General features: G+C 43.2%; 1 protein-coding gene across 1 annotated transcript in view; it reads left to right on the forward strand.

Annotated features, from left to right (window-relative positions):
• TMEM163 (transmembrane protein 163) overlaps positions 1–26,316 on the forward strand; it is a 211,502-nt gene that overhangs the window by 169,073 nt on the left and 16,113 nt on the right. Inside the window, exons 5-6 of the mRNA XM_033112420.1 lie at positions 2,881–2,977; positions 25,681–25,792. Of these exons, the coding sequence (XP_032968311.1) occupies positions 2,881–2,977; positions 25,681–25,792 (209 nt within the window). The remainder of the gene's footprint in view (positions 1–2,880; positions 2,978–25,680; positions 25,793–26,316) is intronic.

Genomic DNA, 26,316 nt, shown 5'->3' on the forward strand with positions numbered 1-26,316 from the left:
CTCTCCCTCCCAACCCATAAAATAGCAGAAAACCGAAAACCCAGGTCTGGGGGGTTGGGAGTGGCCTACAGGGCATTTATGAGCTGATGTGTGGAACTTGGAGGGCCTGAGGAGAAAGCTGCTGTGTAAACACAATGTATTATTAATAAAATGTTAAAAAATAGCATCATACCCTCTGCTAATAATAGCTGCTTAGGCTATGGAAGCTGCTCTGACACACAGGCTCCCAGCAGTGGGGAAGGAAGGGTGATTGGTGTTTGAATTCGCAACCCATTTAAAAGAAGTTGAGAATAGGTTTTTAAAAACATTTTTGAGCATATTCATAGGTATATTGGTGAAGACAATTTGATGGCAGTTCTATAAAATTCAACTGTAATAAACCAACTCATCGATTTCTTTTGATTTTTATTACATACAGTTCAGAGTTTTTCACAATGTGGGCTATTCTATAGGCATTTTGACTGAAGTATTAGCAATGTCTTTCCTCCTCCCGTCCCCACTGGTAAGCGGTTGATGCTCCTAAACCCCTATGTACAAATGATTCAGTGATTCCTTAATCGGTTAATGATTACATCCACGCTACAGATGTAAGTGGGGCACCTGCTATGTGCTGCAACAGACACCGAGATATAAAAATGTGGTTCTTGCCTTTCAGGGATTTGTAGTGTAGTTTTTTTTTTTTTTTTTTTTTTTTTTTATCTTCCCACCGCCGCCGCCCGTAGTGTAGTTTTGATTCAAGATATATAAGCAAGTTATTAGGTAAGGAGACCATTGTATTCTTAATACTTGTCTCCTGAAGCAGTATTGTTAACAAAATCCAAATCCACTTTTTGTGCATTATAGAGTGATCTGGAGAAAGATCCTGGCAGCATTGTTGTTCCCTGTCAGAAGAAGCTCGGATATGTGCTCCTTTTTCCTCTATAGAAGTGTGGAGATGGAGTCTTCTCGAGGACGTTGTGATACATTGTCTGTTGAAGATCTAGGACGCAAGTGGTGGCTGCCCTGCTCACATCTCGGGGAGCAAGCGCCTCCATACACACGTACACTGCAAGTCTCTTAGGGACCATCAGACCCCATTCCTTCCTCACCAGCTGGGATGACTACTCCCTCCCTGCCTTGTGGCTTTTTAGCCCACAGGACAATGCCTCACCCTCAGCTCTAGTACACCGAGAGAACTTGCCTGGGGAGCTTTTAAACAAATACAGATCCCTGGTTTCACCCTCAGAGATTGATAAAATTGAACTGGAGCAGTCTCTGGACTACTGTTCAAAAATATCCCCTGGCGAGTGCAATGTGTCATCAGGGTTAAGACGCACTGAGTTGGTTGAATTTATATGAAAGAGTGAATCAGACTCTGCTATCCACTCAGGAGTATTTTGAATAGAAAAAAGAAACCACATCATAAATCTTGGAGGTTTATCCTGACGTTAGGCTCTTTTCCTGAAATGAGACCTCTCACAGTCCCATTTGCTCTTGGGTGGAAAAGTCTGGCACAAATGTCGGGCACAGCTGGCCCATAACCATCTTCCCCATGGGCACAGCTGGGACTCAGGGGCCAGGACTTCGTTTGGCTTACTTCTGTCTGTACCAAGACCCTCAGCCCATTCATTACTTTTCCTACATCTCTAGGTTCTTTTAAGTTTTACCCCAGTCTGCAATGATGCCTTCTTTCTGTCTATGCTTTTGCAAGAAAAAAACCTACAACTAAAGTGTGGATTAGACGCCCTACTGAGTGGCCTCCCAGTCGCCATGTTGACCTGCCCATTTCTGACTTCTGGGGTAAACATGTCTATCCACAGGTTTGTTAGGATTCTAAGTAGGTGTCACGCCAATATGATGTGGGAAATTGGGGGCCATTCTGTTAGTCCAGAGAAGGAAATCCAAGATGGATAATGAAAAATGGTTTTATTTGATCGCAGGGAAAGAGAGCTGAGGAAGCTGCCAAATGATGGAGAGATATCTGGTCGGGACAAGAATGATCAGGCGCTAACTGTGGTGCTTGTTGTATTTTTGCTCTTTTCTTTCCATTTCCGTATAGTATTTTGAGCCTTGTTTTACTATCGTCATTTCCTTACGCTTACTTTTCACTTTCCATCTTTCTTTCTCCTGCATCTCGTTGTGTCTGCGTTGCCCTCGGCCTCATTGCTGACGTGCTTCAGCCTGTTCCTGTGTTGGATTGATTAACCTCATCCTAACTTGTCTCGCCTCATTTCTGTTTCAAGAATTGCCCCACCTGGCCATAAATATGCTGTCTTTTGTCATTACCATGTCATCTCTCCTTTTTACCTTTGGGAAAATCCAAAGGTGTCTTAGCACCAGAGAGAGACATCCAGGGTGGACTCCTCTTTTCCTTTGTTTACGCTAACATTCATGGGTTGCTCTGTGCATTATCTCATTTCATAGCAGGGTAGAAAATATTCCCATTTGACAGGTAAGGCAATAGAGGCTGAAAGAAGTTAAGTAGCTTGACTAAGATCAAGCAACATGTCAAATGACAGAGCTCGAGGTGTCTCATGCTAGAGTCTCTACTCTTTGCTTTAATCTCTGCACCATCCAGCTGGAGGAGGAGTGAAATATTGTTTTGCCAGACATGGGGGGTGGAATTCATGGCCTCGAAGACCCTTCCATGCCAGCATTCATGGGAAGCTGTAAGGTTATGTAGGATGGTGAGCCCCTTTCTCATGGGGTTGGTTCTGGTGATAAAATTCTGAACTGTATTCTCCTAGAGATGATACGGTATCAATTCTCAGACTGGTGGTCACAGTGAAAGTGGCAAATTATGGTTGGGTCCCAGTGCCTTGGGTTGTGTCATTGTCACTGTGTAAATCAGCAAGGTGGAGTTTTCTCAGTTAAGTTTCTCAATGTTTTGTTTCTTTGCAGAGCCTGCGTCATCTTGGGGGTGATATTCCTTCTGTCATCCATATGTATAGTGGTCAAAGCCATCCATGACCTCTCAACTAGGCTGCTCCCAGAAGTGGTAAGGTCCTTCTTCTTCCTTAACAATTTCTCCTGAAGGTAACTGCTTCCTGTGTTACCTCTTTCCACAGATTTCCTGGGGGAAATTGGGCGGGTGGAGAGAGAATATACAGTATTTTAGGAGTCCTAAAGAACTCATTGCAGACTGTGAATGACTTGGCAGAGAGAAGCACTAGGCAAGATGAAAAGTCTTCATGTAGTTGAGCTGGTACTGGGGCTGTGTCTCTATCCTTAAAAATTTGACAATTTTTAAAGCAAGTTGTCTTTTATGGAGAGACATGGGCTGATTTTTATATAGCGTTGTGATCCAGTTTGTGTTGTTGGCACTGTTGTTCTGCATCCATTCAATGACTGTTGTAACGAGAATTATTTTTTTCCTTTGCACCTCAATTCAATACATAAACTATTTACATTAGATTTTCTGGCACAACTGACATTCGGATATAGAAACTGGAGGACACAATTTCATACTGAAATGTGTCTTTGACTATTTTGTTCTCTGGGCAAGAGTCATTACCTGCACTTTGATTCTTTTTTTTCCCCTTCCCCTTATGAATGCTGAGAAAAGAAATATTTTTATAGTCTCCTATCAGGCTATCTTCATAAAAGGTTTATCAGGAGATGAAGGCGCTGCCATTACAGTGATTCTCCATATACAAGTTGCACAGTGGTTGAAATGCAAAAATATTGGCTCTTAGGGTATGATTTGATTTGAGCTTGGCTACATGAACCACCTTAATATAAGGCCGAAATTATTAGACCTTTCATTTCACTTTTAGAAAATTGTATGTTAATCCTTTTTGGGGTAATGTAGTGTGTGTGTGTTTCTGGGGAAGAGGAAAGTGAAGTAGACAATATAAAGCATTTTGTAGAGCTGTTCAAGCTACTGTTTTAACTTGCTCCCCCCGACCCCAAGAGTAGAGACATTCCTTTAGTGACTCATCAGGATCTTAACTAGTTACCATTACAGATGGAAAATCTTGTTCTCTAATAGCTCAATGACAGGGAGAAAGGATGGATACCAGGGTAGGAAAGTACCTACCTATGGTTTTTATTCTTTTCCAGCAGCACTAGCTCAGCAAATATTACTGTTTATTATATTCTGTGCTTTCCATCTCACTCTTGTGTTAGCTCATCCTGACCTTCCTGGCTTCCTAGGATCCTGGACTTTTTCATCCTTTTCCACCATCAGATTTGCTATCCTGTGTTCATTCTGTCGAAAGCTTAGGTAAAATGTGGACATGAAAGTATTAAGAGGGAGTAATTAAGATGTCAATCAGATACTATGTTTGCACTTTACAGGGGATAGAAATCTGACTCCACTCTAAGACATGTTTATTGGTGGGCATTTTCAGCACTGGGTATTTGATGCATTAATTTATTTAGGCATTAAAAATTAATTTCCACCAGGGCTAACTTGATATGGAATGGATAGCTCTGCCCCCAGACCCTTGCAGAGGCTCTCCTGTTTTTCTCCTGGTAGCTAAACCATTTTTAACTGGCGATAGTCTCAGATCCTATGGTGGAAATACTCCTAAGAGGTGAAGCTCACTAATTTAAGTTCCACATCAAGGTGTGGATGGCTAACGCCCAGCCGCAGGTGGTGGTCAGCGAGCCTGAAGAGCTCCAAGATTTTTCCCAAGACTGGATCCCTCTTTGGAGAATTCACACCCACTGTATCTTTTATCCGTCCTGGTGTGGGATTTAAAAATCACACCCATTTATCTCATTAGAACTCTGAAGAAAAGATCTAAGGTGGTATTTGTTGTTTTGTTGTGTTTTAAGCTTTCAGAGTTATGGAAATGTAACAAAGGTGACTTCAAGCTGTGTGAGCTCCTTGCTGCAGAGAGGAGGCCTTCTAATCAGCTGAGTGGCATATAGGGGGCCAGGGAAATGCTGCCAGGTTATAGCTGGCAGTGGTTTAATTCCGGATCTTTGGGTTCATTCTCTCTGCTCTAGAAGTTTGTGGAAGCCAGCAGGCTATAGTCAGATTCCTGACCTCTGCAGTAATTCAAAATGAGCGTTGGTCCACATTACCACCTGTAAATTAGGAGTTAAAAACTCCAATGTCCACAGAAGGCGGTCCTGAAAACAGAAGAAACTGCTGAGGTCTCAGGCAACTAGAGAGCGTGTGTCGTGGTGAAGGTCTACCCTCTAGCAGAGTTGCCTTGTGGGAATGTGGGCCTGGGATTGTCAGATCTCCCAACTTTTCAAAAGAAAGTGGTAACTTGTGTTTAATGGGAAATAAATCGGCAGCTAATGAAGAAAGGTTTTAAAACTCTGGGTGCGAGTGGGTGGACAATTTCACATGCCTCTGGGCTGCTCGTGGCCGGTGGTGGTTGAAACCAGGGAGACTGGCATCCAGGGCCTAGATTTCATGAATTTAGGTCCCAGTTACAGCTTCACCCTGGTCCTCAACTGCAGAATCGCCTTTTTACATGTGATTTCTATCGACTGGTTTCTGTGGGTTTGTCAGCAGCAGCATTTTCCTGTGCTGGCCTGTGACCCTGGCAGCTTTCTTTGTAATGTCAGCTGCACGGTTCTCAGAGTGAGAATAATTGCAAGAATGGGTAAGTTTTGAAGAAGAAAACTGCAGTTGAATTTCCTAACCATGAAGTTGGTCGATTCTGAGCCTTGTGGTGTCGCCTGCTCCTTGGTGGCGTTGTACGAGAGCGGTCAGACCAGTCCAGCTCTGGGGGAGCCCCAGAACGGGAACCCGTGGTGTCTGCTGCCAATGTTTCACGAGCAAATGGCATCTCACAACAGGTCCATGGTCACATTGGATCGTTAATGAAACAGATTCCAGAAGAGCCTTCTTGGAAACTCTGTCTGAACTATGGTTCTGGAATATGGGGAGAGCGGGCAGAGCTGCAAATGTCACGCTAATAGTGGTTGGCTTACATCTGTGGGTGGTTTTGAATGGAGCATCTCCCTCTTCCTGTTTTTATGCCCACCCTGCTTTGGTGAGAAGGAAACAGGTGGTTTGCTTCTCCTTTTTGGTAAGACATGGCGGCTCTGAAAGCTGAAGTGACCTTCCTGAGCTCATCAGCTTGCTGGTGGCATAGCCTGGATTTGAACCCTTGTCTACTAGTCTGGGGCTGCCTTGGCTTCTGATACTGTGGGCTCACTTGGTCTTGCTTTGCTGTTCATTGGCTTTCCAAGTCTGGATCTCCTGTCTGTCTTCTTTTTTGTTTGTTTGTTTTTATTTTTTACATTTTTTTTTCCTGTCTTATACTCAGAGGGGGATGCTGCCAAGGGCTGTCCTAGGGGAAGGGTGTCCAGGTCCCCAGCCCGTCCTGTCCGTGGCCTTTCGGGCTAGTCCTGCTGCCCCACCCCTTAACAGACCCCCTGCACTCTGTGCCACTCACTGACCAGCATCCGTCTCCATGGCTTTGTCTCTTGAAACACCTGCAGGCAGGCTAACTAAGAAGCACTGGATAATGCAGTAGGGCGAGTATGGAATGAAAGAATCATGGAATACATGGACTTGAATGGAAGGAAGAGCTTTCGGGAAGCTGCTTAGCAGTTGGAAGGGTCGTGGTTGTGGTGGGCTGACCTGGCGGCGGTCTCTGCTTCTTACCGCTCTGACCTCCTCCGGCAAGTCACTTAGTCTCCCTGACCCTGGGCTTCCCGATGCGTAAAGTGGAGACTATACTAATGTCAGAGGTTTGTGATAAGGATCAAATGAGTAATTTATTGAAAATAATTGGCATTAGAAGGTAGTGCTACTATGGTGGCTGCTGCTCTTGATATTGTGGGGTGTTTTTTGTTGTTGTTCTTTGTTTCTGAACCGCGATCAAAGTTACTTCAACCTGTGGCCCTGCTCATGTAGGAGATATTTAACAGAAGGAAATGTGGGAGAATGGTTGAGTGGGCAGTGAGGTGTTGGGGCCAGGTGAGCAGTTTCACGAGTTGCTCCCGCCCCCAGTCAAGGTGTCAGCTTCGGGTGTTCTGAGCAAGTGCCTCATCCATGGGTGAGTTTCTCAAGGTTCCCTCAGTACCAAGTGAGTATTCTGAGGCAGTGTAGCCTTGGGGTTAAGGAGATGGGAGCGGAAGTCAAGGAGACAGATCTCAATTCTGCTACTTCCTAACTGGAGGAACCTGGGGCAGGTTTTTCAACCTGTCTCTGCCTCAGTTTCTTTGTTTGTAAAAAGGAAATAATAATGGCACCTTCTTTATAGGATTGTTAGGAAAACAAAATAAAAAGATGTAGGTGATGTGCTTAGCATATAACTATTGACTGAATGTTAGCTGATATTATTGGTCTAGAGAAGAAGCTTCTAAGGAAGTTGCAGACCTTTGATGCTTTTAATTCTGGAGGCTTAGACTGTATTAACTGTCCAGGAAATGTCTTCGGGGACACTGTTCTCAGCTCAGGTGGGGTAATGCTGTAGACTCCTTCTTGGGCAATAATCTATAAATCCTGAATACACCATCAGCAACAGAGAGATTCATCTTGCAGTATGACACACTCTCAAGCATAACTCTAAATTTAATTTGGAAGTTATATTGACAAGAACTTTTTTAAAAAAATAATCACACACGGTCAAGATCCTCAACAGACCCCACCCCCACCCCACCCCGCCAACATTACCCAGCACTGTGCAAAGAAAAGCAGAAATTGTGGTGTCAGATTGTCAGTCATGTCCCACTCCTGTTACTTCAGACAGAATAATTCCATTACCTCAGCAAGATTGACTTCTTTTTTTCATACTAGAGCCAAGGACCTACCAGCTTTTAAACGGGAGAGAACTGAGCACTGGTTTAAGTATATTATTATTGGTTTGCGTGAGTTCAAAGAAAATAGACTCCAGAAATAGATCCATACATATCTGGTCAATTGGTTTCTAACAAAGGTGCCAAAGCAATTAAATGGACAGGAAAGAAAAGTCTCAATAACAAATGGTGCTGGAGCAGGTGGATAGCCATATGGACAACAGTGGACATCCACTCTTATATAAAAATTAACTCAAAATGGATCATAAATCTCAATGTAAAAACCTAAAATTCTTAAATTTCTAACAAAAATAAGAGAAAAAATCTTGGCAACCCTGGGAGAGGAAAGGTTTCTTAGATACAGCACTAAATGCATGAACCATAAAATCAAAAAAATCAAAAATTGGACTTCATCAAAATAAAAAAACCTTTGCTTTTCCTAGACACCATTAAGATGACAAACATAGACAGCACACATATAAAGGACTTGTATCCAGAATGTATAAAGAATAGCTTAATAAGAAGACAAACGACCCAATAAGAAGATAGGCAATAGATTTATACAGACAATTCACAAGAGAAGAGATAAATGAATGCCAATAAACTTAGGAGAAAATGCTCAACATTATTAGTCATCGGGGTATTACAAATTAAAACCATCATAGGATACCACTACATACCCATTAGAATGTCTGGAATTAAAAAACCAAAGAGCCCCAAATGTGTTGAGCATCTAGAGCTCTCACACATCCATTGATGGTGAGAGAGTAAAATGGTTCAACCAATCTGGAAAACAGTTCAGAGATCCATTAAAAAGTTAAACATCCATTTATCATATGATCTAGCCATTCCTCCTTTAGGTATTTACCCAAGGAAAAGGAAAATGTACTTCCTCATAAAGACTCTTACCCAAATGTTTATTGCATTTTCATTTCTAATGTCAAAAACTGGAAACAACCCAAATGTATATCAACAGGGGAATGGGTAAACAAATTGTGGTGTGTCCACATAATGGAATACTACTCAGCAATAAAAAGGCATCAGTGCCCCATGCAACAACATGGATGAACCTCAAAATAATTAAGGTGGGTACCACAAGCAAGAAAAAAGGAATGTATACTATATCATTCCATTTATATAAAAATGTAGCTGCAAACTAATCTATAGTGACAGAAGGCAATAGTGGTTGCCTGAGAATGGTGGGAGGGGGAGGAGGTAGGACTTACAAGAGTCACGAGGAAACTTTTTGGAGTGATGGAAATATTCTCTTGCTTTTGGTAATGGTTTCACAGGTATAAAAATATGTCAACATTGATCAAGCTGTACACTTTAAATATATGCAGTTCCTGTACATCTAGAGGCTGTGTTTGGCCACAAATGACCTCACATTGCTAGGCTAGATAGGAATCTTGCTCAGATCTATATAAAGTAAACATTTTAAGCTGCTATGAAGCAAGGTTTTATTTGCCTGACTGTAACCCATACACTCAGTACCTGGAATGGTGACAGCACTGATAAAAGTTACACTATAAATAGGCAGCAATATGAAGACAAAGTGTATGATAAGAGGGGAAAGTATAAATAGTAGGCTAAATATACCAGCTGTCATCAGAAGTACCTAGTCAGAGGAGCTTTGCTGAAGCATGACTGATCTCATGCCGTCGCCAGAAACACTCACGGAGAGCCTGCTGGTGGCCCAGGCTCTTTAAAATGCGAGTATTGACCATTTTAAAACTGGAAGCATGGGTCGTCTGTCTTTTCTGTCTCTTGCATACAGTATAATTTGTTTGTCAGTTCATATGTTACCTAGGAAATGGCTGTAGGAGAGTCTCTGATGGGTTCTCTTTTCCTTGCTGTGCTAGCCTTGGCTTTTGATCAGAACATGATGTCTGCGAGCAGCCCGCCATGTTGTTTTGTTGTATCTATTATGCCTTTTTGTATTTTCAATCTCGAATAGGTGCTTTTCAATCTCATTAGACCATCACAGGGTTCCTGAAGTAGGTGCTACACTCGCTGCCATTTTATAACAAGGAAACAAATCCTCAGATAAAGAAATAAAACGACTTCTTCCAGACGGCATTATATCAGCGGCAGACACACACACAAATGAAACCAGGTTTTTTGACAACTCATAGAGGGCTCCTTCTGTTCTGTGGATTGCCTCCTGAAGTACCACAGAATTTGAGACCTGAAAGTCAGCTTTCAAGAAAAGCGAATACAACTGGTTCAGTTTCCTGAGTGAGAAAATAGGGCCCAGAGACTCCGTCTAACAGAAGTTTCTGAATAAACTTCATGTCTAGGATGTTCCACACTCAACTGAATGGGAGTGAACTCCATCCCCTAACCCAACTCCCCCACTCCCCCATTTTTCCAGTGGCCTTGAAGACTCCAACTTAACAGGTACAATGAAAAACTGCCTTAAGGGCCTACGGGGTTATGGTAACAAAAGGAGAAGAGAGAGGGAAAGATGGTGGGGTGGTGGGGGGAACGTGCTCATTCCTCTCCATCCCCCAGTCTAATTTAGGGGCATCTGTGTATTTAAGGATACTCATGTTTATCAAAGATGGGTGTTGCTGGATCAAGGTTGAGTACTCTGCTATTCAAATGCATCTGCACTTGACCTTGGGAAACTTATTTAATCTCTTGGCACTTCTGTTTCCATCTGGCATGTGAGAATTCAGCACTTCTAATTTAGCGCCTCTTTTTCTCTGAGGTTTTGAGAGCACTTTCTTATCTTTTAAAGACAGAAAAACTTTTTGTTTCAAAAGATGTTTAACATTTTCATTTTTTAATTCACTTCCATAAATGTAATACGGACAATGCAGTTCTCATAACATTTCTGTTTTTCTGTTTATTGTTCAGCTCATGAAGAAAATCCTCCTGAATGCCTTTGTATTTTTCAAGCTTTGACTAAAATACCCCTGTTCATACGGTGCTCACACTACGTCCTAGTACAGGAAAGCATTTGGGAATAAGTTTCTCCAGTGATGAGAGCTCCTCCTGTAAATTACTTGTGTTCCATGCTCTTGTCACCTGAGTAGTGCTGTTGCTGTTACTTTGGAATATTTCGCCTGTGGCCAGAATATGAGTATTTGGTGAAAAGGCTACTCATGTTACTGAATTGTTGGGAAACATTTGATACTGCTTTGGGAAATAGTATGGGGGCACTAGGTAGAAATTCTTAATCCTTAAATAATCCTGTTAAAGTGGGCTCTCTGATCCTCCCAGTCCCCATGGACTCAATACAGGGTCTGAACCCTAGAGAACTTTCCAGGGAGAGACAGAACATGAAAATTCCCCAAACACCACTCAGTCCTCTGTGCTCCCTTGACACCTCTGCTGAGTGCAATGGTAGCTCTGGCCACATTGCAGGGTAATTTTCTCTCTACTCATCTCCCCCAATAGACTGTAAACTCTTTGAAGACGTAAGACTCACTGTCCTCCCAGCACTGAATGGAGCCTGACATGTGGCAGGAACTTAATAAGTGTATGTTGAAGGAATGAATTCATGCATGCTTGAGGTCATTGGCTGCACCAGTAATAGGCTAGTGCCATACTTAGAAAAGGGGTGTGTATACAGCTGTGGTATTATAAACTTGTATACCTGAAACTTATAGAAGGTTATTAACCAACGTTACCCCAATGCATTTAATAACAAAGGTAAAAGAAAAGAGGTATAAACAAGAGGAATTCATCTTTCAAGGAAACTTGAAAGGTTTCTGGGACTTTGCCCTAGACATTTTTGTACCTTTGTGGGAGAAATATAGTTATCAATGAGGGCTTGTCCCAGACTACTCCCTTGCATTCAAAGCCTTGAGTTTTTTTCTCTTCTGTGCTACGCTGCTAGTGATGTAGGTGAACAGGTGATATGCAGATGAGGCAGTCCATGTGTGTGTGTGTGTGTGTGTGTGTGTGTGTGTGTGTTGAGTCATGTGAGTCCTTTATAAATTTTGGATATTAACCCCTTATTGGATGTATCATTGGCAAGTATCTTGTCCCATTTAATAGGTTATCTTTCCATTCTGTTGATGATTTCCTTCATGGTGCAAAAACTCTTCAGTTTGATGTAGTCACATTTGTTTATTTATTTATTTGTTTTTGTTTTCCTTGTCTGAGGATATCAGAAAAAATATTACTGAGAGTAATGTTTACTGCCTATATTTTCTTCTAAAGTTTTATGGTTTCAGGTTTTACATTTAAGTTTTTAATCCATTTTGAGTTTATTCCTCATATATGGTGTAAGAATGTGGTCTAGTTTCATTTTTTTTTGTTTGCATGTATCTGTCCAATTTTTCCTACACCATTTATTGAAGAGACTGTCTCTACTCCAGTGTATATTCTTGCCTCTTTTGTCATAGGTGAATTGACCACATAAGCATGGGTTTATTTCTGGGCTCTCTATTCTGTTCCATTGATCTATGTGTCTGTTTTTATGCCAGCACCATGCTGTTTTGATTACTATAGTCTTGTAGTATAGTTTGATTTCAAGTAATGTGATACCTCCAACTTTGTTGTTCTTTCTCAAAATTGCTGTGGCTATTTAGGGTATTTTATGGTTCCAAATAAATTTTAGGACTATGTATTATAGTTTTATGAAAAGTACCATTGGTATTTTGATAGGGACTGCATTGAATCAATAGAGTGCTTCATGTAGTATGGACATTTCAATAATGTTAATTCTTCCTATTTGTGAACATGGCATTTGCTTTCATTTATTTGTATCTTCTTTAATAACTTTCTTCCATGTCTTACAATTTTCTGAGTACAAGTCTTTTACCTTTTTGGTTAAATTTATTCCTAGGAATTTTATTTTTTTAATGTAATTATAAATGGGTTTGTTTTCTTACTTTCTCTTTTTGACAGTATATTATTAGTATATAAAAATACAATCGATTTCTGAATATTAGTTTTGTGTCCTTCTACTTTACTGAATTCATTTGTCAGTTGTAATATTAGGTTGGTGCAAAAGTAATTGTAGTTTAAAAGGTTAAAAATCATTGCAAAACCCGCAATTACTTTTGCACCAACCTAATAGTTTTTTCGTGGAATCTTTTGGGTTCTTTACATATAGTATGTCATCTGCAAATAATGACAGTTTTACTTCTTTCTTTCCCATTTGGATGCCTTTTATTTCTTTTTCTTTTCTGATTGCTGTGGCTAGGACTTCAAATACGATGTTGAATAAAAGTGATGAAAGTGGACATTCTTGCCTTGTTCCTTATCTTAAGAAAAATGCTTTTAGCTTTTCACCATTGTATGAGGTTGGCTGTGGGTTTATCATATATAGCCTTTATTATGTTGAGATATGTTCCCTCTATTCCGACTTTGCTGAGAGTTTTTATCATAAATGGATGCTGGATTTTTGTCAAATGCTTTTTCTGCATCTATTGATATAATTGTATGATTTTTATCCTTCATTTTGTTTACGTGGTGTATCACATTAATTGATTTGCTGATATTGAACCAACCTTTCATCCCAGGAATAAATCCCATTTGATCATGATGTATGATCTTTCTAATATATTGCTGAATTTGGTTTGCTAATATTTTGTTGAGGATTTTTGAATCTCTGTGTTCATCAGGGATATCGGCCTGTAGTTCTCTTTTTTTGTAATGTCTTTGGCTTTGGAATCAGGGTGATAGTGGCCTCCTAAAATGAGGTTGGGAGCCTATCATCCTCCTGAATCTTTTGGAATAGCTTGAGAAGGATAGGTATTAATTCTTCTTTGACTAGTTCATAAAATGCACCTGTAAAGCCATCTGGTCCAGGACTTTGTTTGTGGGAAGTTTTTTGATTACTGATTCGATTTCATTAGTCGTAATCAGTCTGTTTGGATTTTCTATTGCTTCTTGGTTCAGTCTTGGAAGATTCTATGTTTCTAGGAATGTATCCATTGCTTCTGGATTGTCCAATTTGTTGGCATGTAATTGTGTGTAGTATTTTCTTACAATCCTTTGTATTACTATAGTGTCAGTTATCACTTCTCCTCTTTCATTTCTGATTTTATTTATTTGGGTCCTCTTTCTTTTTTTCTTGATGAGTCTGGTTAAAGGTTTATCAGTTTTGTTTATCTTTTCAAAGAACCAGGTCTTGGTTTCATTGATTATTTTTTTTAGACTCTATTTCATTTATTTCTGCTGATTTTTATTATTTCCTTCCTTCTACTCACTTTGGGCTTTGTTTGCTGTTCTTTTTCTAGTTCCTGCAGGTGCAGTTTTGGGTTGTTTACTTGAGATTTTTCTTGTTTGTTGAGGTTCCAGCCCACAGAATTTGGTGGCTGTTGTCCTCTTGTTTTTCTTTGTCCTTGTGGGTTCATGCCTTTAAAAGAGGATTCCTATTCTGCCATTTAGTGGCCTTATAAAAGCTGGATATGTGTTCGTTGTATCATCTTTAATTGGAATCCCTTCTGATTTTTAAGGCATTTTCAAATATATGATGCAATGTTCTTAGCATGGTGAATTATTTGTTCTTTTCTTTTTATTTAGCCAAAATAGAAATTCAGGTCCATCAGGCAATATTAGAGGAAGATTGTCCTACAATTTTTTAGGTATGAAAGGCAGTAGATTTTAGGTCAAACATAAGGGGGTTTGAATACTTTCTACACCACTGACTAGCTGTGTGACCCTGACCCTAGGTGGTTACTTAGCCTCTGTGTTTGGGGGTCATCATTTCTACCCATAGGGATCTTGCGATAGTTATATGTAAACTAAAATTAAATTGTTTATTACGCCTTTGGGAACGAGCTTCATCTCTAATAGGCATTAATAATAGTATCTGCCTGTATTATTATGAGTATTAGTTGAGGAACTCTCTAGATTGATGTGGGGTATTGGCGTGGTATTTATATGAACAAAAGGAGCAAAAGCAGACAGCCAGAAGAGCCTCCTTTTCTTTGCAGAGGAGAACTATTCGAGGGCATCGTGCCTGTGTGTCATGAGGGGTTGTTCATCTTGGTCCTGGTTTTAGGGAACCCTGGAAGTGTCACTTCGTGTAAACGCCCAGTGTTTCTCCAGGGTGGAAGGTGTGTGAGCCCAGCCACGATGGCTCATCTCAGATTTCATGACGGGGTTCAGGGATTAGAGCTCTGGTCCCGCAATGAGCCCTACTTTCCTATCTTGCATTAACAAACAGCCGGCAGACTGATGATTCCTTGGTTAACAGAAACGAGGCTGCAGTGGGAGTGGCAGCCAAATATTTCACAGCGCCCTCCTCGCCCCTGAGGCAGTCGTAGTGCCTCAGCTGACACTGCCTTGCCCTCCTCTGTGGCATCCTGTGACGCTGCCAACCTCAGCTTCACAGTGCCTGTGAAGTGGGGCATCTGCTCCCTTCACAAGTCTTTGCGAGTGGGCCAGTCCGGCCAGAAATCACAAAGGACCAGGGCCCCCCAGTCCATCTGTATGTCTCACCAGTGACCCCAATGTCTGCTGGCTGCAGAACCTCCCAGCTGATACTTGATTGTCTAAACACCAACTTTTGACCCTGGTGACATCAAAATGGTTTGATATGCTAATTTAAAAATTGTGAAGTCATTTAATGTGAATCCATGGCAATTTGTCGATATAATTTAATAACGAGGGGAAATTGAGGGCTTGTGCTGGGCGTAATTTTCTCCACATCTGCCAGCTTTTCTCCTCTTCCCGGGAGGAACAAAAAGATCTGAGGATAAGGGTGACTTTTAATTTCACCTGGGACCATAAATCGATATACATTTATTATTCAGCCGGCACTGGCATTTCCCTGGGTAATTCTATAACACAGGTAGTGTCAGAATGGTTTGAAATTTGTCCTCATTAGGAAAGCAAAGGACGCTTTTTTTTGCAGACACAAGCAAGTGAGCGTCCATATTCCCCTACGTGCCATCACACAGCTTATGAAAAGGTAAAGTGGTGGTCTTTGAAGGAATGGGTCAGTTGGATTTTCAGACACGGCTTCTGTCTGGTGTGAATGACCACAGTTCACTGTGATCTGAATTGCAACTATGGGTGTCACCTATGATAAAAAATAAACTTAAAGTAGGACATGACAAGTGGTACTGCCAAAAAAAAAAAGAAAATCATTTCTACAGTAAGAACAGATACCACAGAAAGGATCAGAAGAGAAAGGATCTCTCTGCTATGCGAGGACACAGCAAGAAGGTAGCCATCTGCAAGCCGGGAAGAGGGCTCTCACCAGAGACCAAATCTGCCAGCATCTTGATCTCAGACTTCCCAGCCTCCAGAACTAGGAGAAATAAATGTTCGTTGGTTAAATCACCAGGCTGTGATATTTTGTTAGAGCAGCCAAAGACATCCACCACCAAGGGCACTAATCCTATTCATGAGGACCCCATGCTCACAACTTACCTCCCAAAGACCCCACCCCTAAAAACCATGATTGAGGATTAGGGCTTCAACATATGAACTGGGGGTGGGGGAGTGGGGGCGGGGACACACAAACATGCAGGGAGAGTCCATAGCAGAAGAGTGGGTGGAGTTCAGTTTTCGCCAGCAGGTTGAAGGGGTGGGAGAGTCAGACTGGGACGTCCTGACAGCCAAGATCTTGGTCAGCGATTGAAGTGGCCTTTTTAGAGGCTGCTGATAGACACTGACGGCAGAGATTGTTCTAGCAGCTTCTCCACCTGAGCTCATTTCACCCTGACCTAAAGGTATAGCTCTCCTGATGGCAGAGGGTCTCCTATGTAAGGGGACAGGGTTAGACCCCATCAGCTTCCTTCCTGTACTTTGGCCTGCTCCTTGCATCTTCTTTGGCCTGTTCCTTGCCCATCTCCATTGAGAGCCTAAATGGAAAAGCCTGGTGTCAACAGGAGGCATTTAGATAGAATTATAGAAAACCTTTTACGGGTGGCGGTCTGTGGAACTGAGCACTGGACTAAGACTTGATGACTGTGGAACACTCTATTGATACCTGCAACAGCACAGATGAGTCTCAAAAACGTTATGTTGACAAAAGGAGACAGACAAAACTGTGTGATTCCATTTACATAAAATTAAAGAATAGACTAAATCCCTGGTGTTTGAAGTCAGACATTGGTTGCAGGGGGTGGAGAAAGGGACATGAAGGAACTTTCTACAGTAATGGAAATGTTCTCTATTTTGTTTTGGGAGTAGTTAAATGGGTGTTACCGTGGAACGAATTCATCCAATCGAATGTCTAAAACCTGTACATTTTATCATAAGTTAATTATACCTCAATTTAAAACTATGTGATAATTAAAAACACAAACAAACAACCCAATCCCTAGATGCCTTGTGGAGGCGGGGATGAATTTTAGCCCTGTGATTGCCAAACGTCAGGTCTGATCTCTTTCCCTCACTACTCTGTTTGACCGTTTGCCAGGTCATGATCTCTATCTGCCCCTGCCCTGCCCCTGCCCAGACCCCTTTCTAGCCACTTATGGCTTTGTCCCAGTTCAGAGGGAATAACTAACTTGTTTCTAAATCAGCACTATCCAATAAAACTTTCTGTGACGATGGAAATACTCTAAATCAGCACTCTTCAGTATGAGAACCAATAGCCATATGTGGATATTGAGCCCTTGAAATGTGGCTACTCACACAAGGAACTGAGTTTTCAGTTTTAAGAATTTTAAATGCAAAGAGCCACACGTGTTCGAATGTGAAAAGTGCTATGTTAAAAAAACAAAAACGTCAGGGATGGGGAGAGATGATAGTCAGGGACCACCTCACCGAGCAGAGATATGACAGAGGTGAGGGAGTGAGAGGGAACAGCATGAGCCAAAGTTCTGAGGTAGGAGAGTGCTCACCATGTTTGAGGAGCCGGGAGGCAGCCAGGGAGGCTGGGAGAGAAGGGGAGAATGGCAAAGGTGAGGCAGAGCGTCAGCTTCATCCCGTTGGTTTGGTTGGGTTTGGCTTTGCAGAGAAGAGCTGGAAAAGATCATTTTATCGATGTACATTAGTCAGGTCCTGGGAACTCTCATCTACCAGGCCACCAGACTGTGTGTGGCGCAGGCAGGGCAGGGCCCTGCAGACGCCTGGAAACAAAGCTGACCGATACCCAGATCTAGCTGACCAAGGTCTCCTGAGCTAGTGTGCGACGACTAATATCACACGGCAGCACAAGGACCCTCCCCGGATCAGGTTTTCTCCGCTCTCCGTAATTGCCTTTGGCTCCTAAAATTAGCCCTGTAGCTCTCACCACCTTGCAGCCTGGGCTTAGAGAATTAGAAGGGGTTGATAGTGTCAGGCTGCCGAAGGAGAGGTGGGGGATGGCTGGGAGCCCTGCGCTCTGGCACTCTTTCTGCTGTCTTTGCGGAAGCCACCTCCTCTTTGTGAGCCTCAGTTTCCCCACCTGCAGTATGGATTAGATGATCTTTAAGCCCTTTTAGAGTTCTAATGCTCTATAATTTTAACACCACTTCACATTTACACAGAAGCTATGCACTCCCTTGCCTGCTCATGGGCCAGCTTTAGGGGGCTGGTAGCGGTGCTGGGGAACCTGGGCAGGGCCAGGGATGTGGGTGTCTCCATGACGTGATCTCTTGGGGAAGCCAGGAATAATCTTGGCACAGGCCAAAGAGTTTGGGGTGGAAAACTTTTTGCAGGGGTCTGTCAGGTTCTTGGAATTTCTACATAAGTGATTTGTTCCATTGAGTTAAGGTGCTGCTTTTCACATGTTGGGACCGATGAAGTTCAAAAATTACAGAGTTAAGGCGTTAACTCATTCTTAGGAAAGACACTCCGCTCAGACGGACTGACCGTTGGTCTTGGTCACATGTGGTCTGGAAGGTAGAGGCCGTGTTGAAGGCAGGCTGAGGGCGCTTCTCCTGAGCTGTCCTGAAGACTGGCTTGGGGTCAAGGGCTATTGCGGAGAAGGGCAGGAGTTGGCTTGGCAGCCCTGGTGATGGGCGTGGGAGGCCGTCGCCGTCCAGCCTTGGTGCCCCACAGCCCTGGCTGGCAGGAGCAGAGGGATGCATTCAGACCCACCTTGTGTCTGGTATTGGAGCGTGAGTGTGGCTGGGAGGGTCTGTCAACCCAGGACCCTTCTGGCTTTCACAGGATTTCATCCTTGCCCTCGTCAATGTTCTGATTCCCCCAAAGTGCCAGGAAACGGAGCTGCTGCTAAAGAACACCGTCTCTGGGAGGGTGTTTCTTCCCACTCCAGGGTACATTCCCACGTCCCCTTTGATCATTAGGAAACCATCCCCTGAGCCCTCTCCTCTCCCCACCCCACCCCACCACCGCAGGAATGCCTCCACTGAGGCAGCTGTGTAACCGAATGCTCCTGACTTTCTCTGTGGGTCATCTATATGGATGAATGTTTATACATCTTCCATAAAACCACTTATAAAGGACTGTGTTGATTATGATTTTGACATCCCTGTGTGCAATGCAGTGGTTTATATCACAAACATTTTTATCGCCAGGGGGATAGTTACTGAGGTGGATGAGAAAGGATCTCTCCTGTTAGTGAGCTCATAGGTGATGGGAACAAGGAGGGAAACAAGTGCAAGGATGTGTCACAGGACCCATGAGGACGTGGTTCAGGGCGCGCATGGAGAGGAAGTGTCGGTTCTTAGCGCATGAGTTGTCAGGGAATGCTTAATAGAGGAGGAGACACTTGAGATAAGTCTATTTAAAGGAGTGTTTATGCAACCAGACCGTTGAAAGACATCAGTAGGAAATTTCTGAGACACGAAATCAGCCCATCGGGGTCCATGTTTCATCACTAACCTCTTAACCCTCTGGTTTAATCTTTATGATTGTGCTTTTGTCTCTATATCCTCCACCTTACATTATGCTAGTGGAATTATGTATATTATGGTAATGTGCATAAGCTGAGCTATGTAAATATTTGTAATTGTCACTTAAGGATCCCTGAGATAAATGGCTTTTAAAAAAAATTAGTTTTATTGAGATGTAATGTACATACAGTAAAATTACCCATGTAATTCGATGGGTTTTGATAGATGTATGTAGTCACAGAAGTACTACCAACTCAGATATAGAATATTTCTGTCATTCCCGAAAGTTCCATCATGCACTTTTGCAGTCATTAATTACCTCCCCTCCCCAACCACTGATCTGCTTTCTGGAAGCACAGTTTTCCTTTTCTAGAATGTAATATAAATGATATAAAGTACTTAGTCTCTTGTGTCTGCTTTCTTTCACTTAGCACAATGCTTTCGAAGTGCCGCCATGTTCTTGCTGAATGTATCAGTAGTTCATTCTTTTTCATTGCTAAGTAGCATTGTGTGGATACATCCCACAGTCCGTTTATCCATTCGCCAGTTGTTGGATTGTTTCCAGTTTTTTTTTTTTTTGACACTGTGGAAATGGTAGCTAAGAACACAGGTTTGTTGTGTGGGCATATGCTTTCGTTTCTTTGGGGTAAATACCAATGAATAGAATTGCTGGGTCCTGTGGTAAGTCAATATTTAACTTTACAAGGAATGGCCAGTCTGCTTGACAAAGTGGCTGGACTGTTTTATGTTTGTCCATGAGTTCTAGTTGCTCCGCCTTCTCACTACGGTTTTATTATTTCTTTAGAATTTTCCTGACTGTAATTAGTATGTAGTAGTAGCTCATGGTGGTTCTGATTTATATTTCCCTGTTGAGGAATGATGTTGGCTATCTTTTCATGTGCTTATTTGTTACTCGTGTATCTTTTTTGGTGAATTATTTGTTCAAATCTTTTGCTTTTTTTTTTTTTTTAATTGACTCATCTGTTTTCTTCTTATTGAGTTGTAGAAATTCTTAATATGTTCTGGGCACAAGTCCTTTCCCATGTTTGCAAATATTTTTTCTCAGTCTGTGGCTTCCCTTCATTTTCTTAATAGTATTTTTCAAAGAGCAAAAGATTTTTATACTTTGGCCGAGTAGGTGAAAAATTATATATCAGTGTAGTTTTGGTGTTTGTTTCTTTTGTGAGTGAGTTTACACATCTTTCATAAGTTTAAAATTTATTTTCATTTTCTAATTGTCTTTTGCCCATATCCTTTGCCCATTTCCCATTTTTGGTCTTTTTCTTACAGATTTCTGGGAGCTCTTTATATATTAGGGAGATTAACCCTTTGCAATAATATTTTTCTGTTAGTACTTGTATGTAACCTATTCCCTGCGTATGTTTTCATTTTCATGCAATCAAATATGTCAATCTTTTATGGCTTTGAGATGGTGTTAAAAGGCCTTCACTACTACATGGTTATGGAGAAGCTTGCCAACATGGACAGAATTTATGTAGCATTTACTTTTAATATACATTTATCTTTGGGTTCCGAGTCAAGTGCTAGTTTTCTTGAACCTTTTTGCCCTAATCTTCTATCTATTCGGTAGAGATTGAGCTCTGAGAAATCATAGGGACCCAGTGCTGGTAACAGTGGAAACTGAATACGTAAGGAAGAAATGGCTGTCCCTTCTGTTTTTATAGAGTCCACAGTTCAGTGATAGGAGACATCTTTACAAGGCCATTGATAAGGCATTGTGGTACAGTTTACCAATGGAAACAAATCCAGGCCCTGCCACCAGCTAAACGACCCCGGCTGCATCATTTAGCCTCTGTGTCATTTAGCCTCTGTTTCTCCCCCTGTCAGATCATGGCTAGACCTGGCTGTGAGAATTGAGACGTGACAGGGATGGCTGCACTTTGGAAGAAGTCAGTGGGGTGCATACCTACTCGGGTTGTAATTTCTCATCGTTAGCCCTACCTGCTCCTTGACTCTGAGAGGACTCCTTTCAGAAACGCCTTCTTTTATTATACTGAAGGACTGTCTCAGTCAGCTTGGGCTGGCATAACAAAATGCCAGAGACTGGGTGGCTTAAACAGCAGGAATTTATTTCTCACAGTCCTGGAGATTGGAATTCCAAGATCAAGGTGCCAGCAGGGTTGCTGTGTGGTGAGGGATCTCCCCCTGGGATACAGATGGCCGACTTCTCACTATGACCTCACTTGGCCTTAGTCGGTGTGGATGGAGAGAGAGAGAGATCTCTTTCTCTTCTTATAAGGACGCTAATTTACTCATGAGGGCCCCACCCTCATGACCTCATCTGCCCTAATTACCTCCCGAAGCTCATCTCTAATACCATCACATTGGGGGTTAGAGCTTTAGCATATGCATCTTGGGGGGACACAAACAGTCCATAGCAGGGACTGTGTCTTGAGCAGGCTGATGATGACATCTCTGTGGCATTCTGCTCATGCTAACCATAGATGTGGTGCAGGGGAGAGGAGAGCCAGGTAGGCTGTGGGTGCGGAATTCACAGTGAACGTCTAGGATGTTGAAAGCGGACTTTGGCAGGTCTGTGCCAGCCTGGGTCCTCCATGGGTCCGTCATGGTTTTTTATTTTCCTGAGGCAGATTACTGCAGCAATAATGAGCCAACCAAGCCTTGTGACTCTGGGTGGGACTTCGAGATGTCACCATCTCTGTTCTCCCAGACTTCAGGAAAGTGAGATAGAGGCAGTTGTTCCTTCAGAGCGGAGCCTGGGAACACCGGGTGGTTGGCAGAAATAATTCACGGACAGGAACAACCTGGGTTTTGCATATTGGCTTTTCCACATTTAAATGGAGCATTTACTCTGTGCCAGGTACTATTTAAACACATCGCAACATCCTTACGAAGTGGTATGTCAGGTTCCGGCAGAGATGCAGAACCACTCTAAGTGGAACCAAGTATGGCTTTGGTGCAGGAATGGGACCTGACAGGGCGGCGGGAGCTGCAGAAGAGTCCCTGTCAGGCTATCGCCCCAGAACCTGGGCTGCCTGGCAGGAAGGAAATGAGGGCACTGAGTGGAGCAGAGCGAGGACAGCCTGGTTCTGTGAAGGTGGACTGGAGCCTCACTTGACCTCGCTGGCTCAGCCTTGACGACAAGGTGCCTTTGGCCCTGAAGCTGCACATGTGCCTGGCTCAGGGCTCAGAGAAGCAGGAGGGGGTCCAGCAGGAGCTGGGGGAGCTGTGGACTGGCTGCTGCCCTTCCCTCTGCTCAGAGGGGAGCTAGTGGACAGCAACATGCGCCCTGCACCTGCCTTCAGGGACTGGGGGCCACCACTTCACTGCTTCCTCCTGAATCTCACACAGGCGTCCCTGGTGGTCCGCTGTGACTCGAAACCACCTAGGAAGGGAGTTCTGGGAAACATTTCCTACTGATTGTTGTGGACAGAGGACGCAGCCAGCAGGGGAGGGAGGTCTGTTCTTTTCTCCACTTTACAGATGTGGACGTGGAGGAATAGAGGGGGGTAGGTTCAGTGCTTGCCCAGAGTCACACAGCTGTTAAGTGAGGCTTCTGCTTTGGGGCCTTTAACTGCTACGCAATGCTTCTGATTGATTATATCGGTAACTCCATCCCCTGTTCCTCCAGGAATCGGACCGCAGGCCCTGTAAAGTGTCTCTAAGACAAAGCTTCTCAGGTGAACGATGAGTCCCAAATACTCCTTCCCCCTTGATAAGCCACTGTGGGTCCCAATCATAGTCTCTCTTACATTTCTGCATGCTTCTTTTTCTTAGTAGTAAGTTCCCATGTTTCTTTTATACGAATGCTTACCATACTTCGTCCCAGGCTTACATTAGCACCTAGTGTGGCTGTTTGGTGGGATAAGCTAGTGCCTGGATAATGTGTTGGGCCCTTTGACGACATTTGCTATCGATTGCACATCAGCTGCTTGCCAGGGGCTGTAGGTGTCATGTTGTCCTTTATGGAAGACAGCATTGAAAGCTTGGGTTTGTTTTCGCAGCAAGTGATGGAGTCTAGACTTGAACAAAAGTCTGCTGGTGCATTACTGCTCTTTGTCAGCCAAGCCCCTGATCAGTAAGCTCCCTGGATTAACAGACCCAGGAGAGGACTGCCGAAGTCAGGGGGCTCTTCTCGAGCTGCATCTGGGGGTGGAGGGAGCACCTCACTCCTGGCGCCCGGGGATCTAGATGGAATGACCATAGACTTTCTCTGTCTCTGGAAATGTAGGGATGAGGACTTTGCAAACAGAGTGATTGAATGGAGCCTGAAAGGTATGGGGTGAGCAAAGTCAGAATTCAACCTCCAAATTTGGGGCCTCGGTGCTTGCCTCGGTCTCCCAACTTAAGCTTTCTGAATTGCATCAGAACCTGGGTCTATGTTGACATGTGTTTTCTTAATCATGCTTGAATTACTTCCTGTGGGTGCTGTCTCCCATAGTTAGACTGAATCCCTGCACAGAGGGAGTTTTGATTTGGGGGTCCACGTGGACCCTCACCCCCTGTGGCCCCTGTTATGTAACCTCATGTACAGCAGGGACTTGGGATCTTCCCGGAGGCCAGGTTTGGCACAGTCCTTACTGATAACTTGAGGAGAGGAAACTTCAGTGAGGTGATTATTTTTTAAAAATCTTTAACATTTGAAATAATTGTAGGTTTATAAAAATTATGAAAGCATTACAGAGAGTTCCCATATACTCTTCATGCAGCCTCCCCTAATGTTAGCATCTCACGTAGATAATAACCAGCGTACATTTACTCTAACTGTCAGACTGGCAACACTGTGAACGAAATTCCAGACTCCATCTGATTCCCCAGCTTTTCGGCTTAATGACCTTTTTCTGGGCCAGGATTGAGTCCAGCACACCGTGATGCATTTAGTCTTCATATCTCCTTAGTCTTCCCTCGGACAGTTTCTCGGTTGTTCCTTGTTTTTCATGACCTTGACGTGTGTCAAGAATAATGTCACCCCAATAAATTAAAAAAAAAAGAAGAGTAGTGCTCAGATATTTTGTAGACTCTCCCTCAGTATGGGTTTGTTTAATGCTTTTTCACAATTACGCCGAGGGTAGGGATTTTTAGGTAGAACACCAAGGGGTGTTCTCATCATGTCACATCCTATCAGGAGGCACATAGTATCAGCATAACTTCTGTCATGTTAATCTCGATCATTTGGCTGAGGTCACTGACCGGGTTCTCCACTGTGAAGTCACTATGTTTCCCTTTCCAAACTCCATTTGTTAGATACCAATCACGGGTCCAGCCCACACTGAAGGGAGGCTGTGCCTCTCAGAGGAAGGAGTCACGAAAGATTTGTGGTCATATGTTAAAACCATCCATCAGGATTGTGGGCGAGATGCTTTGACGCTGTGCTATTTCCAGTGAGGTGATTTTTCTAATGACTTTGTTCAGTTTTGAACCCAGGGAAATGGGCTGTCATCCTTCTTCCCACCTTTCTGTCACTAGGTTAGTGGATTTGAATAATCAAATGCCTCAGGAATCCTTTTTCTTTGGGTATATATGATGCTTTATCAGATTTCTGCTGGCAGTTGCATTTTAGTAGTGAAGGATCTGGAGGCTGTGTCTCATGGGAGTGACGCATGGGAGCTCGCAGCTCAGGTGCCCTGATAGGTCCTGACGTCCTGAGATAGTGGTGTTCACATTTGCATGGGACTCACTCATTTGCTTGCAAAGGTGAGGTAACAAGTTATAGGAAGTGCTGAGATAACGTCAATAGAAGGCTATTTTTAGATGCCTTTTTTCCACCTTGAAGGCTTTAGTTGAGCCTCTAATTGCCTAGTGTGAATTTAAGGAAAAAATACGGTTATAAATAGCTCCAGGCTTACTTGACCCTGTGGCAAATTCAGCTGGCTCTGTGCTGTCATGCTCTTAGGCCAGTGGTGTATTTACATGCTCCAAAATTCTCAGTCAGCTGCTTTTTAAATTATCCATGGAAAACTACTCAGAAGGCACTGTTTTTAGCATTCTGACCAACTCTGTTATTGATCAATGATGGCCCGTCATTTTGGCAAAAGAGTGTAAAGGGGAATCTCCTACAGAAAAAGAAATACTGAATGGGTTTCTAAGGAAACATAAGCTTTGGATTATCTATGTCTGATCATCTTTTCTAGTTCCCAGTGACACAGGTAACTGAGGTATGCAAACCAGCAACATACCCCCACCTGGTGGCAGCATATCTGACGGATTATTTGTTCTGGGAACCAAGCTGATCTTTAAGGCAAGTGGTTGATAGATAATCTGCTCTAGCAGGTAAACTGTTGAAATCTGGAACTTTCTCTCCTAGGACGATTTCCTGTTCAGTGTCTCCATTCTAAGTGGGATCCTTTGCAGCATCCTGGCCGTGTTGAAGTTTATGCTGGGGAAGGTGCTGACCAGTAGAGCGCTCATAACAGACGGTGAGTAAGGCCGGTGTGCCTGCCCTCTGGGGGGCAGATGCTGTGGGGGTCACTTTTAGTTGTTTGTCTTGCAGAAGAGGTCAACAACTGGGAGTCTGTACTCACTAGCTTACTTTCCCCAGGCTGTTGGATGATTCTCAGGGTTCCCATGTCAGGGCAGATGTCTTGTGCTCTGGGAATTTAATAAAGTCTTCATGAATCACCTCCACCCTGACCTCCTAACTGGGTAGATTGGGGCTCCCCAGCCTCTTAACCATGGAGGCTGCGTCGCATGGGAGTGACGCACAAAGGGCTTCCCAGAGTCTTGGATTTGATGTCCATTGCTCCAAATAAACAGTAAGCGTTTTTTTCTGGATTCTATACAAGTTTCCCTCGTGGCTTCTTCATGCTTGTTTTCCCCTCTGGCTAGTGAGAGGCTCACCGCGAGTTCAAGGTGCAATTCCCAGGGCTTCGCTGGGGAAATGAGTCATGTGTTCTCTGCGGAAACCCCAAACCAGGTAGACGTGTCCCTCTGTGTCTCTAAG

Source organism: Rhinolophus ferrumequinum, chromosome 8 (genome assembly GCF_004115265.2).
Source record: "Rhinolophus ferrumequinum isolate MPI-CBG mRhiFer1 chromosome 8, mRhiFer1_v1.p, whole genome shotgun sequence".
NCBI classification, from domain to species: Eukaryota; Metazoa; Chordata; class Mammalia; order Chiroptera; family Rhinolophidae; genus Rhinolophus; species Rhinolophus ferrumequinum.